At 37.7% G+C, this 18,916-nt stretch overlaps 1 protein-coding gene across 1 annotated transcript in view; it reads right to left on the bottom strand.

Annotated features, from left to right (window-relative positions):
• Positions 1 to 15,633, bottom strand: part of far1 (fatty acyl CoA reductase 1) — a 34,004-nt gene extending 18,371 nt beyond the window's left edge. Inside the window, exons 1-7 of the mRNA XM_053505919.1 lie at positions 15,493 to 15,633; positions 4,376 to 4,590; positions 2,905 to 3,080; positions 2,122 to 2,301; positions 1,433 to 1,610; positions 1,303 to 1,347; positions 130 to 257 (exon numbers count right to left, since the gene is read on the bottom strand). Coding sequence (XP_053361894.1) covers positions 130 to 257; positions 1,303 to 1,347; positions 1,433 to 1,610; positions 2,122 to 2,301; positions 2,905 to 3,080; positions 4,376 to 4,564 — 896 coding nt within the window. The 5' untranslated portion in view covers positions 4,565 to 4,590; positions 15,493 to 15,633. The remainder of the gene's footprint in view (positions 1 to 129; positions 258 to 1,302; positions 1,348 to 1,432; positions 1,611 to 2,121; positions 2,302 to 2,904; positions 3,081 to 4,375; positions 4,591 to 15,492) is intronic.
• Between the last annotated feature and the right edge of the window lie 3,283 nt (positions 15,634 to 18,916).

Genomic DNA, 18,916 nt, shown 5'->3' with positions numbered 1-18,916 from the left:
TGTATACATAGAATACACATACTGATATTTGAAGCAAGCGTGAAAAAGATGGAATTGCAAACATCTTGGCTGCGCACCTAGAGTCTGTTTGACCTCTGTATGATTTATGTGAGCTGTCGTCACACTGACCTTGTGTGTCCCTGCGAGCCTGAATGCCACGCAGCAGCCAGAGTCGCGTTTATGACCACGTCGACTGGCACCAGGTCAGCCACAGCGCTGTTTGAGGCTCTCATGGTGCGCAAGATGCCTTTCCCTGCCTGTTTAAAACATAAAAGCTTCACCATGATACCAATAATGCAAACATATGTCATAGCAGAGGGATTTTTTAAAATAAAGTTTATACTAACAATGATAATGATGATAGACGAACTGCATGTGGTGGCAATAATAAGTGGTAAGTTATGGTGATGGTTGTGATGATGTTAATGGCCATGGACGGTGATGACACAATGATGTCCTTAATAAGGATGAGGGTGAAGAAGATCATTATGATGGTGATGACGGAGAAAGCAATATTCATGATTTTGTTAAGGAGAATGATTAAATTAATGATCATGACGACAACGATGATTCTTACAAATGCTGATGTGAAATATGATGGCAACGATGTCGGTGATGACGATAAAAAATTGGATTAATGATAGTAATGATGGTAATGATAATGACAGTGATGATGATGTTGATGATAACGATAGTGGTGATACTGAGCCCAAAGATCATGAGTATAAAGGTGGCGACGGCAATGACGATTAAGATAGTGATGGCAATGATTCTGACGATGAACATGAAAGTAAAGCTCATGATTATGGTCATGGAAGGATAAAGATGATCTTGATGGTGATTTCGATGATGACGATGACGATTATGATGATAAAGTGGTTGATAATAGTGATGGTAATGACAGTGATGACGATGATGGTAGTAATGATGGCGAAGGTGACTGATTATTTTAATAGTGATAATTGTGATAGTAAAGACAGTGATGACAATGTCTGCAATAAATGAAGTCAATCTCATTAGGATTATGGGAGGATAACATGGTGATAATGGTTGCGATGTTGGTGATGATGATTGTGATGATGAAAAAATTAATTGTAATGATGGTGATGAGAGTGATGGCAGCAATCATGATGATAATGATGGTAGTGATGATAGCAAAGGTGACAGTGATGATGATGTAGACAATAAGGAAAGTAAAGCACATGATTATGATAATGGGAAGATAACGATGTTGATAATGTCGGCAATAATACTGATGGTTGAAACGATAGGTGATAACAATGATGACAAAGATGCACTTACAGCAATGAATATTCCACTTGGCCCATTGAAATTGTCTATCCAGCCCTGGTGTAGAAGACAGTTGGTGAATCAAAATGCAACATCATACCAGCGATGAGACAATATTACACTAGTAATGAGAGATGTTTACAGGGAAGGGCTCTTTCCAGCTAGCTCCTACTATAGAAGGGCGGACGATAGCCACGTTGAGGTTCCCGCACTCCTGCTGCACCAGGTACTCGGCCAGGGCTTTGGTGAATGTGTACGTGTTGGGTCGCTCACCGAGAAGCCTAGGGGTCATCATACTGACCAGTTTATCGTCCATCCACCTGCACATAAACGTGACACAACGAGGCTTCAGGTAACGTCCCATACTACCGACATGTTCTTATACTATATAGTAAATGTTTAACATTAGGCTATAACACAAAAATGTTATGTTCGCCAAAGCTAAAATTATTATTTCTTTAACAATGCCCCTTTCAATAACTTTTATCAATTTATAGTTATATTTAATGTTGCTGAATATCATCAAAACATGCTTATTCTGGTAATCGTTTTACATTATAACAGGAACAAACCATTTATCCACCAACTTTAATCTTCTCAACCAAATAGACAAACATATACATGAATAACATTGTTAAGTTACTTAGAAACCATGAACCTATCTGTCCTTAAGCATTTCCTGGGCTGGAAAACTTTCCAGCTGGATCTACAGAGTCAGCGCTCCTGTTATGGAACACAACCAGACACTTTCCGACCGATCGGGATCAGGAATTCGACAGCTCTGTGGTATACAAGGCTACAGTGATGACATGCTCATTTGATAATACTTACTCCAGCGTGTCGATTAATTTCCTGTAGTCGACAGGTGGCGGGTAGACGAGCTCCTCGATGAGCTCGCGGTCGCAGTTGGCGTATGCCGTGGAGATGTGAATGAACACCTCTAAGTGCTTCATCCCGCGGGCCAGACTCAGCATCTTCTGTGTGGCCAGAACGTTCAGCTGCATGGCATCCCTGATGGACAAGTGTATACGAAGATGTGGGTACTAAACATATCACATCAAGCAAACTGAATGATCACGCACACAACAGGACCTGAGCGAATGTTTTGACTTGATCTGCCTGCAGGTGCAGGCTGTTTAAAAGTACGTGGAATAATGAAGACTAAAAGAGAGTCAGATTTTTTTTGCTTTTACAATCCTTTGGTAAATAGTTTCTTTTCGGGTTAGCATCACCGGCAGTAATGTATTGCAATTCTTTTGTTTGGCAATTCATGTATCACCATACTGACTCCAAAATATATATTTTAAAAAAATTACTAAAGATTTTTTTTTTTTATCCGGAAAACTCTGGAAAACTATTTCCATGGCACAGCATCCTGTGTGCTATGAGCAAATTATTTGCTAAACTTGTTTGGAATTATAACAAAATCAAGATTAAGAAATTATTAACAAAATTAAGATTAATATCAAATCAAGATAAATATTCAGATTGGTGGATTTAGAAAAAACATTTAAATTATTATCAAATATGAAGCTTTTTTAATATGTTGCCATCGGTAATCACTACATTAAAAATCTTGCACCAGGTGTTTATATTTATAAATATAATGCCTACTTAAGCGGCTCGTTGAAGCGGATAGTGGCAGCACAGTGGAAGACGACGTCGATGCGCTCTTTCAGCATGTCCTGGTCCTCTTTGCTGAGGTTCAACTCTGGTTGCGTCAGGTCACTGTTTACCGGCACGATCTTCTCCGCAAACCCTGGCTGCTCTTCTCTTAATTTGTCAAAAAGCTGAAGCAGCGATACAAAAGTGAAAGAATTACATGGACAACTCTGATGACATATAGATGCACAATTCTGACAACAGTAGCATAACGAGTTGATTCAGGCCATTCAGAGATGGGGCGAAAATTCAGATTCAGTAATAAATCGCAATTCTTTTGTTTGGTAATTCATGTATCACCATACTGACTCCAAAACATATTTTTTAAATAAATTACTAAAAAATGTTTTTTTTTAAATCCTGAAAACTCTGGAAAACTATTTCCATGGCTCAGCATCCTGTGTGCTATGAGCAAATTATTTGATAAACTTGTTTGGAATTATAACAAAGTCCGATTAAGATTAATATATATTTATAAATTCCTGATACTTACATAATCACAATACAAATAGAAAATATCAAATTCAAATTTTTATTTGTCACATACACAGCCATACACAGTACGATATGCAGTGAAATGCTTTTTCGACTACCAGTGACCTTAAAATAAAAACTTAAACATAAGAATAAATATAAATAAAAGGTAATACGGTAGAAAATAAAGTTAACTGGTAAAATATACTGTACAAGTAAAAATAAAGACATATTGCAGTAAAAGAAATATTGCAGGAAAATGAAATTAACTAGTAAAAGTAAAAATATACTGTGCTACCTAAGATAAAATAAGAATAAAAATATAATGTACAAATAAGAACAAAATATATATAATATATATATATATATATATATATATATATATATATGAGTTTTGTAGACATATAAAGTTCACCACATTTGCAAGATGTGTCAGAACATATACCCCGCAAGAGGGTATAAGTTGTACCCCTGAGGCGCAAGAGGTGCCCAAATGTGCCCTATTGACTTTGACGAGTGCTCACAGTTGCATTCCCTGTTATGATAACTTCCATAGGAACGTTTTAAAACTGAACCCAACTGTGGATCCCGTCGTCGTAGAGACATGGGGGTGGGCTTATTTTACTCAGGCAACCAACCAGTCTCTCAGGATGATTGTGAGGCTGTCAAGCCACGCCCTAGAGCACCTTAGCAAAGGATTCTGTAGACTGTCGTTATAAAAGGCCCGGTTTTGCCATGGCAAGCACTACTCAGAGATTTTCTTCAAAATATGTACCTGTGTAGTTATTATTATTTTTATTTTTTTATAATTTTTTTAGACTAAATTAAATGATTAAATTTAAGAAAATGAAATATCTTTTATTAACCGCAATGCAGAAAAACGTACCACCAGTATTTATTTATATTTTTTTTTTTACAAAGCAGCACTCTCAGGCAACCCTGAACTCACTCTGCAGTTGATCATGTCAGCGACGCGCGTTTTCGGAGATTGACCCGCTTTGGGTCGCACGAGCACGTAGGCCGCTCTGACGCCGGGGCAGGAGCGCAGCAGCTTCTCCAGCAGCACCTTTCCCATAAACCCTGTGGCGCCGGTGATCAGCACGTTCTTCCCCGTGTAGTATTCTGGAATGGTGACCATCCTGAGTCTCTGCAGTCTGACTTTACCTGAGGGAAAGTCACAGGAGAAAAAAATTATATATCTATGTACACACACATACAGTGCCATAAGACCACTAGGGGTTACCGTGTCTCCGCCCACATACATCCACCTAATGATGATCTGGTTAATGGAATAATATACTATTACCTCATAGTACGACATAAAAGATGTGATCAATTTAATATATATTCAACCACAAGTTCATATATATTGGAATCAGTGTGATGATACTTAAATTGTGAAAGCCCATCCTTTTACTTTAACCATTTTTCCGACAAAATCATTATGAACGTATTTTATTTCTAAAGTTGGTTTGGATTAGTATTATTTAATACGTTATTAAATGACACACTCAATTAGTGTTGATTTCGTCAATGAAAATGTTGACGAAAAATATTAGTTGACGACCCTTTTTTCTGTGACTAGGACGAGACGCCACGGATATCCATGAACAGTGACAAAATATTGTTGACGAAAAAAGACGAGACTAAAATGTAGTTTAAGAAAAAATAAAAACTAATAAAACATCTGTCTTTATTTTCGTCGATGTATAGGTTTCTTCACGATCCACTGCGATACGGGGTTCATTCATTAGTTCACGCACGCAGTGACGAGATGTTACAAGCCCAGCCATCTTCAACTCTTCGTCGTCACATCAAGGCATACCATAATAATCACATTATCATTTTATTTTATAGTTAAATTGTAGCCAAACACATTAAGCTAATACGTTAGTAAATGATTGTGACCCGTAGAAGTACAGTATCCCTACAACAGTCCAAGTGTGTAAATTCATATTAAAAAAAGTTTCAATACACTGTTCATACTGTTCCTATCGTTTTGTAGTTAAAAACAATATTTTTAAAGTTGAGCAACATAACTCATCATTTACTTCACTATGCTCTTTGTAATTCCCTTTTTTTTTCTTTCTTCTTCTTCCTTGTGATATTCTGATACCAAACCCTGGCCGCTTCGATAAAATTCAACAAAACTAATCTGCATGAAGCCTGGATGTAACTACAAGGAGTTGACGTCCTACAGAGTTCTGAGTAAGAACAATCAGCCTGCTGCATGCTTGGCAGGTAAAGCGAGACCCTTCTGCCCCGTGGCGATTCTAAAAAACCGGTACGAGGAGTTTGTGCAAGGAAGGAGCTGTTACGTGCTCTAAAGCCAGTTAAATATTTGATTGGGTAAAAGTTCCTCAGGCGCCAGGTCAGTGTGGGTTTGGTTCACGTTTCTAAGGAGAGTTGCGAGAGTTAAGAGTCTACAGGAAAGACAACTTGTTCTAAATATTAAAGGCTCAAGGAAATGCATCATCAGTCAGTTAGTTATTTATTCGGTCGCAGGTTTCCAGCCCATATCTCTATTCCGATTCGATTTCTATCACGATTCGTTTAGTGTAATGATTTTATAAGAATTAATACTGCATTTTTTTATTTTATTAAATTTTTTGAAACTCTAACCACAAATGCAAACAAAAAAATCTATACATATAATAAAACAGTTAAGTAGGTGTGTCTGTACATTGGAGATATAAAAAAAAAAAAAAAAGAGAGAATTGTTGTTCTAACGTAAGATGAATAATAGGTCACGTCTTGATGTTTTTTGGGGAAGTTTTGTATGTCTGTTTTTAAATGGAAAGCGACGCTTATATCATATTTAAAAATATTAAAAAAGAAAAACGAATCTATATATAAATTTGTTCATCTCAAAATTTAACAGATGGCGTACAATTATTTTTATACGCGCTTACGAGTGTGTGATTGAAATCTACTTAATCAACACGACCTCAGACCGTCATTCCGTGCACTTCCCGATATCAAAACTCAACAGGTGGCGCTGTACATTTTATTTTATTTTTTTACACTGGCTCATGAGTGGGCAATTAAAGTTTTTTTTATTTGCTTGTTTTTTTTGGTTTATGGTATAATTTACCATAGAGTACATTGCACATTTTAGAGTAACGCACCAGAACAGTTTTACCAACTTATCCTTGCTGCACATTTTTTTTCTTGCCCAGAACTCTTACAGCGCAGCTATGTCGTATATATATTCACTGCGTTCTGAGTTTTAGCGTTTGAGGGTGGAGTTTTCTTTCAAACAACTTGCTCCCACATGACGATCTCTTCTGACTCGGCTGTTAAAACTGTAATTGTACAGTAAATACAATATAATTATACATAAATATCACAGATTCTCCTGTGATGCGTGTCCGCCCAATCTTTTTAGCTCATGGGAGCTTTTGGCATGCAGCCTCTACTTTAACAGGTGCGTGAAGGGGCTAAACCTAGCACGGCTACCGTGAAATTATTAGTTAAGGACCTCTGGCTTTAAAAGGGAGGCTTTGAGTTCAGTTGGCACAACCTTAAATTTTTTTTTATTCCCTTTCTTTATTCATTCTCCTAAACTCCATTTCTTTCCTTCAATTTTCTCAATAGAAATGCAGTTTTTCCATAAGACCTTGCCTTGTTTCTGTGTGACTGTCATGCTCCCTGAGTCAATAAACTACATTACAATTTACTTATCGTTCGCGCCTCGGCTAGAGATCTGGGACGAAGCTCAAATACAGTATTTGCATAAGAGTTTTTTTGTTTGTTTGTTTTGTTGCACATCCTTCAGCTTAGCATTTTTAATCGTAGGACATATTATGCTTAAAAGTTTTTCAGTGTAATGTCCCTACACAATTTATACGCTTTATACGTCATTTTTGACTAGTTAGCACCTGCTGTGTTTAGGACTTATGTAATAAGTGGATTTGAAACTAATTCGCTCAGTTTAAAGAAAAAGACAGGGTGTTTAAAAGTTTACATTTTTTAAATCAAGTTATGCAACACTATAGAACAAATTTTCTCCATTGTCAGTGAGAATCAAGATTCTAGATTAAAAATAGCATTACAGAAATCTGGCGAGAAATTTTTTAATGAACCAAAAATAAGCCCAAATCAAATCTCCAATTGAATAAACTTACAAATATGAATTTTTCTTATTAGGATATATGTTTTCAATATATGCTAAACTCAAAAATCCACTATAAATCATGTTAAATTATTATTAATAATATTATTATTATTATATTAATGTGATATACATCATACTATTTTTTTTTTCCTGAAGTGTGTATACATTCTTCTGTTAACTCTCTCCCTGTCTCTATCTATCTACCGGATAAATTTATTACTACAAGGGTTAAAAAATAAAAACAATTGCATGTCCATGAGCTAAAAACAATATAATCTAATCTCTCCACACTTGAAACGTATTTGGGTCAGCTACAACACACACACAAAGTCTGTTAGAAGAAGGGCCAGTGCTGTGACCAACGCCACAAGAAGTCAGTGTGTACACTGTCGTTGAGAACTACGCGGAGAGTTAAAATCATTTGTTTTTACAAAGTAACAGAACAAAAGTTATGAGGGTAAAAACCCCCTTTAAAAACTCCCAGTTATTGACCTCGCTTCAAGAACATTTTCACTTGTTTCTGGGAGTTTCTGGGAGACCGGAGTGTGAATTAGACAGGCGGTCCGATCTGGGCTCTGGTGTACAAAAGATTATATAGAGAAATAAAGCTACTTTTTTTCTCATATAACTCCCATAACTGTGTTTGTTCTGCTCAATCACAAGTCCCGATTTGAACGCTGAATTGATCACCTATAACATCAGATTTATTTTATTTTTTATTAATTATTATTATTATTATTATTTTTTTGACAAACTTCTTCCAGGTCCAGTCTGCACAAGAGGCGTTGTGGGTAATTCTGGTTCTGGAAGCCGACTGGAAATGTGCTGCTTTTGCAGCTTGCTCTTAGTTGACGCAGCAGTGAGTGTGTTATTACTGCAACAACACCGGCGGTTGGTCCTGCGTCAGGCTGGACCCCAGGGCACATGCAGCGTGAAGGTGCATGCAGGAGCACTAGGGTGTGTGTGCATTGATGTTTAACACACACACATACACAACACTTAAACACAACACAAGCCCAGGTCCTAAAAGTGTAGAGCAAGGAAACTTGTAAGGAAACTTTGGACCTATAAAACAAACAAAAAAAAAAAACTTGTGTGCACCTCAATTTTATTTTAAGACCGACTTGAAGAAAGAAAAATCCAAACTATGCCTTTAAGTCAGTTCGATCATTACCTAAGGTGAAACTGTACCTGGGTAAAAAAATTAAAAATCTAAACGTTCAGAATTAACCTTGTAGAGCTTCATTCTTCAACCTGATTATCCCTGAAACACTGCACTTAAATAAATGCTGCTTGTAAATATTACTGCCTGCACGAAGAAGATGCTTTACAGATTTATTCACCCTCTTCCATACAGACGAGCTTAGAGATGCCTGTGATTGGCTAGTGTCTCTGTGATTGACAGGTTGATCGAGTAAGCCCCTTCCATCCAAAGAACACGACCCGTTTTGCACGCTTGGGCTCACGCCCACAAACGGGCGACGTCTGACTTTTTATTAAACCTTTAAGCGTATTTTAAAATAATTTAAAACTGATTGACTGCAAGTAAGTGATCTGCTTCGCTGTTAATATTTTGTACGTAAAATAGGGCTGCGACTAACGATTATTTTACTAATCGATTAATCTGTTGATTTTTTTTCCCGATTAATCTAATAAAACGAAAAACAAGAAACGCATTCATTTCCAACCCTTTATTCAAAAACAGAACAAAAATCTTTAAAAAGTGCACTAACATGTTGCTCCTTGAGCTGTTATTATAATAATAAAATAAAATAAAAATAGACTAACACAAAAAACATAGACATGTATGCTTTACATCTGCCAAATAGACATAGTGGAGCCTTGGATTACAAGCATAATTTGTTCCGGAAGCGGCTTGTATTCCAAAACATTCAAAAAACAAATTTAGGTTTTAAAAACACACTAACGGTATCACTGCTGTAAAGTAAAAATAAAACAAATTAACCTGCACTTTACCTTTGAAAAGAAACACGACGAGAAGTGTTTCTGTGTAGAGCAGAGAGAAAGAGTGTGTGTTCGTGTGTCTGTGAAGGTAAAAGTAGGAGGGGTCTGTGTGTGTGAGGCACGGTGTCCAATGACGCGCGCGCACACACACACACACAGACTTGCTTTTGCTTTACACACGCGCTGTAGACACACGCATACAGACACACAATAAAATATGTTTTATGCGCACACATGGTCACCACGTGCACGGATGTTGATTATACCAGTAAGAGATGCGCACTAGGACCGAGCAGCCTCCGCCATGTATCCTTTCTCTGCCCCGTCTGTGAGGCGCCGAACTCTGCTGTCATCAGTGCGCGAGATCGAGTGTGTTCACTCCGCTCCACGCTTAACTGAAGTTTTTTTTAAATAATCAAATTTCCCTGCGTCGCGACGCGTTGTTGCAGCTCTAACGTAAAGTATTTGAAATTGTAAAACAATAACATCACCTGTACAGGTCACCTAAAGTTTAAACATCCTAAATTCTAAATGAAAACTAACTTACTATAGATTATTCAAAAAAGGGGAATTTTTCTACATATAACCACTAGTTATACTAAGCTCCTTCTGCTTGCATGAGCTCACAGACACCACTGGTTGACTGGGTGGCTGTAGAGTCGTGATTAATGTAGGAGCACTAAGTACTTCTCATCCTTCCCTCTGAGAGAGCTCGGCCAATCGGCTCTCTCCAGACATCTGGCTGCGAGAGGTTACAGCATCACCCGGGAATCGACCTTGCGATCTCCAGATGATAGTGCGAGCACTTAACGACTGCGCCACTTGGAGGCAACCTATTTAAATTTTTTAAAGATAACTACAAAGTTCGGCATACCTTATAAACAAAAATGGCTACATTTTACATTAGATATAACTAGCATTATATAAGTAGCCGTCATTGATGGAAATAGAGTTTGTAGAAAAAAGTTATGTATTTTAGAAACATCTCTAAGTATTCTGATATGATCTAATAACAGTCAACTTGGCTTTTAAAGACTTTTACAGCTTAATACAACAAAACAAATTAGTTACAGTAAAACCTTGGATTGTAAGTAACTAATTCTGTGAACTTGATAAAAGAGCCCAGTTTTACGAAACGAGTAAGATGTTTATGCTTTATTTGCCGAGTGTCACATAATCACAACTTAGCCAAAGGTGGTTCTCTCCCTCTCTTTCTCTCTCGCTGTGGAATCGTGGGTAATCATCTCCCAAGCTCAGTCTCTGTTCGCGTGTTGAGCCTTTATTCGTCACACATACATTACTGCATAGTGAAATTCTTTATTCTTCGCATATCCCAGCTTCTTGTTAGTAGGAAGGGGGCCGGGGCGCGGGTTCAGCCAATTAACAGCTCCCCTGGAGCAGACAGGGTTAAGAGCCTTGCTCAAGGGCCCAACAGTGGCAACCTGGCGGAGCTGGGGCTCGAATCGCCACTCTTTCGAGCCATAACTCAGAGCCTTAACACATTAATCCACCACTCCCCGTCAATCGTATAGTCAACATCCATGCGTGTGTGTGTACTGTTTACTATAGTGCAGGTCTATTAGGGCCCAAGGACCCTCTTGTTTTCCAAAAGATAATTTTTTTTTTAATAATAAATTCCACCCTTTAGGTCTTTTTGGGGGTCTTAACATGAAAATTGGCAGACGGGTTGGAATCTGCTGTGATTAGGATGGCTGAGAGTAAATTTTATTAATTTCTCATGAGGTTCAATGACTTTGTTTACACATGGCACGTGTTCCCGGTCAAAAATTATCGTCATTGAAAGTGAATGGCTAACACTACCTCTACCTGACTTAAACACGCAGGAGGAAGAGTCAGAGGGTGACAATGACACAGAGTATAACCAGAGAAGAAAAACTCTGACACTGATGAGGATGAAGTTGTGAAGCTGAAGTTGTGGTCTCCTTTCGGTCCAAAAATGAAACCAAACCCTAAAACCTACCCATAACATTAAACCCTAGCCCCTAGCATTTTTATGCTACAATATCTTTGCAGACCTTCCATATCCTGTCACGTGTGATTCGCTTTGATGACAAAAGCAGCCCGCAGTCAACAAGACAAGCTGGGAAGTTCAGCACCTGGCATATACCAGAACCTGACATCACTGCTGATGAGCATCTCGCTGGCTTTAAGCAGTATATCCCAAACGACCCATCTTAGTATGGTATAAAGTTATGGGCAGCGAAGACATGTTATGCCTGGAAGATGCAAGTGTACAAAGGCAAGAGGGGGGAGGGGGGGAATCCTAGAAATTACATTAAGGCTTCTTTATAATTATAAATATGGTCATACAGTGTATGGGTCAACCATTACATTCATAATATAGTTTTCCCTGTGTACATTTGGGCTTTTGTTTTCAACAAAATTATACCGCTGACCAGCGAACAAAAAAAGTTATTTTGTGCCACAGTCTAAAAAAATGTAACTTGTTTAAAAAAAGTGACTTTAATAAACATTTTAGTAAAGTACTTTGTGATATAAATGGTCCAACAGGTTTCACCTTAGTATTTATTATAGTCAAAATAATATCTATATAATGTGAGTTTTCCTAAAATATGAGTGGTGTAAGCTCAGGTAAAATAAGTTCAAAACTTGTAATGTTCACAAGAGCTGAAATTGATAAAGATCTAATACAACATTAGGTGAAATATGTTATATATGTATTATTGTGGATTGAAAATGAATGAAATAAAATTATCCGGTCAAAAGTGACTGGGAACATAATGAGTGTGACCCACAAAGGAGCACAACATGAGGGTTAACGTAAGTTTAACACACACATTCCCATCTCTCACTCTCTCTTGCGCGCGCACGCACACACGCACGCACGCACAGACAGTTGACATGACAAATATTTATGGCCCATGCTGACATCGGCCCTATTACATCATATTGTGTGAAGTGTCCAAGTTGTGCGGTTCACCCGGGCTGTCATGGCTTTTTTAAGGTCTTTAATACGCTCAAAAGACAAACAGGTTGTGCGGTGCACCTGGGTGGCGATGGCAAGAAAGGAAGAAAAAACAGAAGAAAAACACAGATAGCTATAACAAGAAATAAAGAAAGATCAAGTAAGATTTTTCTTATTTTTAAGGGAGGAAATAAATTTAAAAAAAGATAAAAAGGGAAAAAAAGCTGTTTAGATAGATACATAGACAGATGGATATATATACAGACAGACAAATAGACATAGATATACAGACAGACAGACAGATAGATAGATAGATAGATAGATAGATAGATAGATAGAGTCATAACACTGGATTTTCTGACCGGTGAAGTAAAGAAAGTGTGGGATATATTAGGCAGCGAGTAAACATTTTGTTCATGAAGTTGTTGTGTTGAAAGTAAACAAAATGGGCAAGTTTAAGGATTTGAAACAAATAAACTGACAAGCGCAAAATTGTGATGGCTGAACACCTGGATCAAAGCAACTTTAAAACTGCAGGGATGTATTCCAGTTATCATGACCTACCAAAAGTGCTCCAAGAAAAGAAAGCCTTGTTAACCTGTGACAGGGTCAGGGGCAGCCGAGGGTCACTGATGTGTGTGAGGAGGGAAGCCTAGCCCGTGTAGTCCGATTCTACAGAAGAGCTACTATTGCTCAAATTGCTTAAAAAGTTAATAGTGGTTCTGCTAAAAAGAATTAATAATAATAGTTTAATTTATTCTGGCTGTTTTGTGCAAGTATTTTTGATCAAGTATAATTAAGTATTGTATCTATGTTTGCTCTAATATTAGAGTTTTACATGATTTATGTATCTGTTGTCTGTGTAAGACCAGGTGAAGATTTAGAATATTTTGGTACCAGATTCTGATAAGGAGATAAAGCTAATCATGTATCTGATGAGTTAGCGTTTTACCATATTCTGTGTGTGTGTGTGCATGTGTGTTTGTTTGTGGGTGTGTATGTACAGAAGGTTGCACATAATGAAGTGAAGTCTTTGATTGTTTTCCAGAGTCTCCTTTCCAAAAAAAAAAAAAAAAAAAAAATATATATATATATATATATATATATATATTATAATAATAATTTGATATGTTAAAATATATAAATAGTAAATAAATGAGAAATAATGAGATACTAATTTAAAAAAATAATAATTTTGCATGTAAAGGTCTATTATTACCATTTTATTGGCTGAGTGTGTTGAACGTGTGAGTAAGTAAATGTATAATGTTTGGCATACAGTGGCCAGTATGCATTGTAGTGTCCAATATTCGATATGTAGTGGACAGTGTTTGTTTTTCAGTATTCAGTGTCCAGTATATAGTGTCCGGTATTTACTATTTGGTGCACAGTTTTCATTTTTTAGTATTCAGTGCTCAGTGTTGTCTTCGGTTTTTGATCTTCAGTGCACTTCAGTTACATTTACATTTACATTTAGGCATTTGGCAGACGCTCTTATCCAGAGCGACTTACATTTTTTTTTTTATTTTTATTTTTTTATCTTATTACACATCTGAGCAGTTAAGGGTTAAGGGCCTCGCTCAAGGGCCCAACAGTGGCAACTTGGTGGTTGTGGGGTTTGAACCTAGGACCTTCCGAACCGTAGTCCAATGCCTTTACCACTGAGCTACCCCTGGCCCTACTTCAGTTTTCGATGCTCACTCGTCAGTGTTCAATTCTAAGACTGTTAGTCCTCAGTATTCAGTATACTGTCCTTAGACAGTATTTAGTATTCAGTAATCAGTGTGCAATTCTCCATCTTTAGTCTTTAGTAATTCATTTTAAGTTTTCAGTATACAGTACTCGGTCTTCAGTGTTCAGCCATTAGTATTCAGGGTTCACTTCTTAAACTACAGTTCTCAGTATTCAGAGTATTTACCAGTATTAAGTATTCAGTATACAGTGCTCAGTCTTTAATATTGTCTTTGGCATTTAATGCTCAGCATTTAATTCTCAGTGACCAGAATTTAGTTTTCAGTGGTCAGTCCTTAGTAGTCAGTATTCAGTATACAGTGCTCAGTCTTTAATATTCAGTTAGTTGGTGTGAGAGAAGAGGATGCAGAGAATAGGGTTAAATGGAGGCAGATGATTCGCTGTGTACTGTCTTCGGCATTCAGTGATTAATATTTAGTTCTCAGTTCTAATGAATTTAGTATTCAGTGGTCAGAATACAGTATTCAGTACTGTCTTCAGCATTTAGTGCTCAGTATTTAGTTCTCAGTGACCAGTATTTAGTATTCAGTGGTCAGTCCTTAGTAGTCAGTACCCAGTATACAGTGCTCAGTCTTCAATATACAGTATTCAGTACGGTCTTCGGCATTCAGTGCTCAGTATTCAGTGGTCAGTCCTCAATAGTCAGTATTCAGTATACATGGCTCAGTCTTCAATATTCAGTACCGTCTTCAGCATTCAGGGTTCAGTATTTAGTATTCAGTTGTCAGTCCTCAGTCAGTATTCAGTATAAGGTGCTTAGTCTTCAGCATTCAGTATTTAGTTCTCAATGACCAGTATTTAGTATTCAGCTGTCAGTCCTCAGTAGTCAGTCTTCAGCATTTAGTATTCAGTGGTCAGTCCTCAGTAGTCAGTATTCAGTGCACATTGTTCAGCACACAGTGTACAGTATTCAGTTCTCAGTACTGAGTGAGACAGTAAATCTGAGGGGAAACTCCGTTACACTAAGAGAAACTTTCTGCACGCACTCAGAGTGAAACACACACACACACTTTACACTCAGTCTCGCGCAATCAGTGTGTCCGTTACTGTATTTATATTTCACTGAAATCCTTCAGAAATGAACTTCGAGTCGAACCTAACAGTGTGTGTGTGTGTGTGTGTGTGTGTTTCTCAGCAGCAGTAGATAGGCGTCGCTTTCTTCTCTCTCTGCACCACTGCGTTACAGCTAACCATGCTAACACGCGCACACGTTTTTAAAAACTAACACTGAGCCAAAAAAAATATGTCGATGTGGAGCGCAGGAGTGTAAAAAATACCCGTTTACCTTAGATATGTGGTACACACACCGGCCCTGATCTCCTGACTGGATAAACTGCACCACCGGCGCTGCTCCGCTCCAACACTGACGTCTCCTCACGCATCCACGGCGATGCTACCGCTGCTGCTGCTGCTACCGCCACCGGAGCTCCAGACTTAGCGTTAGCATTAGCTTCGGAGAGCAGCGCCGGGTTGCCAGGCAATGCAAATCAAGGCGGGGCGTGACGTCACACCGCCACATCCATACCCACAACTCAAAAATGAAATTATTATTATTAATGATAATAATAATTTTAATAATACAAAATATTATTATTAATGATAATAATAATATGTGAAATTAAAGCATATACACAACTTCAGATTTTTTTAAATGTAATTTTAAAATTTAAAATTTAAAAGATTTTTAATTTTTTAAAATCATAATTGTACAATTATTTTAATATCTCAATTTGTAAATAATTAAAATAATGTATTTAGCCAAAACTATTTTTCTATTATGAAAAAAATCCTAAAAATGCCTACATTAAAATCAAATTTTAATAAAATATATATTTTTTAAATATATATATATATATATATATATATATATATATATATATTTTTTTTTAAATAACCTTGCACCTCCAGGTTTTGAGTTCGATTCCCACCTCGGGTCTGCGTGCATGAAGTTTGCATGTTCTCCACATGCTCGATGGTTTTCCTCCAGGTTATTCAATTTCCTCCCACAGTCCAAAGACATACAGATTAGGTTAACTGGCGTTCCCGAATTGCCCATATGTGTGATTAAGTGTGTAAGTGTTGTATATGTGTGTATGTTTGTGCCCTGTGATGGATTGGCAGGCAGCCTGTCCTGGGTGGACCCCGCCTCATGACCTAAGTCTCCTGAAATCGCGATAAATACAATAATGTAATAGTCTCCTGTATACAGGATAAAGCAGATACAGTAATGGGTCGTACATGAATGATTAGTTTTTTTTAACGAGTTTTTAACGTGACTCAGAACTAGTCTCAAAGAGTGATGCATAAAGCATCGCAAAACCTCCATAGGTTATGTACAGGAAACAGAACTGAGTAGTTACCTTTTAGTCTTTTGGTTGACTCCCAGAGACGCTATGCAGTGCAGTACACAGGAAATAGAATTGAACGGTTCTTCTGATTGAGTCTTCCAGTGCGAGTCATTCGTTCTTTTGTCACGTGACTTCCATAGATGCTATGCAGTGCAATAGATTTAAAAGAACGAACGACTCAAACCAGAAGATATAGGAGGTGAGCTGCTCTTTTTGTTTATTATAAGATGTCCTTATCTGTAGTGTAATATTTTCATTGCTGGAACTATAGCCAAAATTTGTGCATGTAGATGTGTTGGGGGTCTGTTTGTTAAAAATGTAACACTTCATTTTATTTCTAAACAAAATAACAAAATGACTCGAAGACCCGAGTCATTAAAATGATTCAAACTTCCCATCACTAGTATAGACAGTGAGTGAGTGAGTGAGGACTCATTTCTAATAATTGCCGAAATAAATTCTGCAAATAAAAAAAACTAAAGTTTCAAGGATGATTCAATTAAATTGACTTTCATTAGTTTAACGCATTTAATAATGAGCCTTGTCACAAAACAGCTTTACAGAATTTTACATTTATAGAAATAAATTAGAACGTGTATGGAAAAAAGTTTTAGTTATGATGTCATAGTTAGTCCTGTCGGAGTCCCTGCTTCCACTCTGCACTAAATATACCTTCACTTTATACATTGTGTGACTGTGACCATATCTAACTGTTATCCCTCCTTCTCTTCTGTTCTCATCTCTCCTCTTCTCTCTTTTCTCCTCTTCCTCTCCCTGTCTCTCGTTCGAGCTATACATGTCGCTCCTAAGCTCTCAGGAGCGTCTCAGTGATCCAAACCCCTTTCTGGGCCTGTCTGACTCGTCCTGGTGTCCCGCTTCTGGTTGGAGATCTCGTTGCATGGATGCCCTGTGTGGCGTCAAAAATTCTGTAATCAGTTACGGCTTTTCCACCAAAGTGAACCAGGTGCTAGTTCATTTCTGTTGCTAGTGCCGGTTCAAATACGAGGTGGTATTTAAAAGTTTCGAGACTAACATGCTACAGAACCAGCCGATTTCACCGTACAACTTGTTTTAAATGCTAGCAGCAAAAAAAATTGCTAACAGCAAACACAACAAAAAGAATGGCAAACTTTAACATGGCTTTGCGAACAGTTCTCCTGGCTTGATCCCTACTGGAAACCACTAGAGCTGCACATCGCATATTAAGTCCATTTTTTTAAAGATAGTGGTCACAAACGTTTAGTTGGTAGTGATAATCCTGCCCCCAGCCACTGACATAAGTGTCTTTATAATTTTTTTTTGTTCTAGCCCAGCAAAGTGTTTGTGTCCCCATGAATAATTTTTTTTTGTCTTTGTCTGTCTGAAAATGAAGAACTGGTTTGAAACTTGGCACAGGCTCCAAACTAGCTCTGGAACCGCCTTGGTGGAAAAGGGGTAAATGTAGAGTTTGCGTAGGAAGGCAGTTTGAAAGATTTTTAGGAGTTTTTTATAAATCAAGGTAAATAAATAAATCTTTAGCGGCAATAGGCGGCATGGTGGTGTAATAGTTAGCACTGTGGCCCCGCCACTCAGGTCTGTGCGCATGGAGTTCGCATGTTCTCCCAGCGCTTGATGGTTTCCTCCAGGCTCTTAGGTGGCTCATGTCTTTAGCAAGAAAAGTGCTTTATTTAGAGCAAATGGAGTGGAGTATTAGTTACACAACCTGTTCATATTTACATACGCATCAGTCCATCAGTCAGGTTCGGCAATGTTGCTCAAATATGACTTCTTCCACTTTTCTCTCTCACTTTCTCTCTCTCTCGCTCTCTCAGGTTTTTCAGCTGTAATTAGGGTTTGTGGTTTCAGTTGCTATGCATGTGGGGGAAAAGATCCCAGGACCTTATTGTAAGTAGAACAGCCAAAAATGCAGCCTTGCTAATCTACAAGCTTTATATATTATATCATTAAGGTATATGAACAATTTAGTTTTGTAAATTCCTACTTTCCTAGTGAAGCAGAGGTAACGCACACACACCTATGATCCAAGGATCACGGGTTCGATCCTGGGCAGATACTCCAGCCATCCGTGGTTGTATTCGTTATTGTGGCATAGTGCTCACACACCTCCAGGATCGAGGGGTCGAGTCACTCAACATGTAAAAATATGCAAAAAATGTTGAACTAATCGTCCTAATCTGGTACAGTATATTTTTCTCGACATTTCCATTAGACTTCCTTTTTTTGCTCTGTGAAAACCTGAATTGATGAAATGAATGTTTAAATGGAGAGGAGTGTTTCAAATGTTAGATCAACAAACGATTAAACAGCATTGTAAAACACCTGGTTACCATGGATACAGTGGGTGACGAGGTCACAGCAGAC

The sequence above is a fragment of the Clarias gariepinus genome, chromosome 10 (genome assembly GCF_024256425.1).
Source record: "Clarias gariepinus isolate MV-2021 ecotype Netherlands chromosome 10, CGAR_prim_01v2, whole genome shotgun sequence".
Taxonomy (NCBI): Eukaryota; Metazoa; Chordata; class Actinopteri; order Siluriformes; family Clariidae; genus Clarias; species Clarias gariepinus.
Note: the sequence above shows the minus strand (reverse complement) of the source record. Positions and strands in the feature narration are given on the sequence as shown.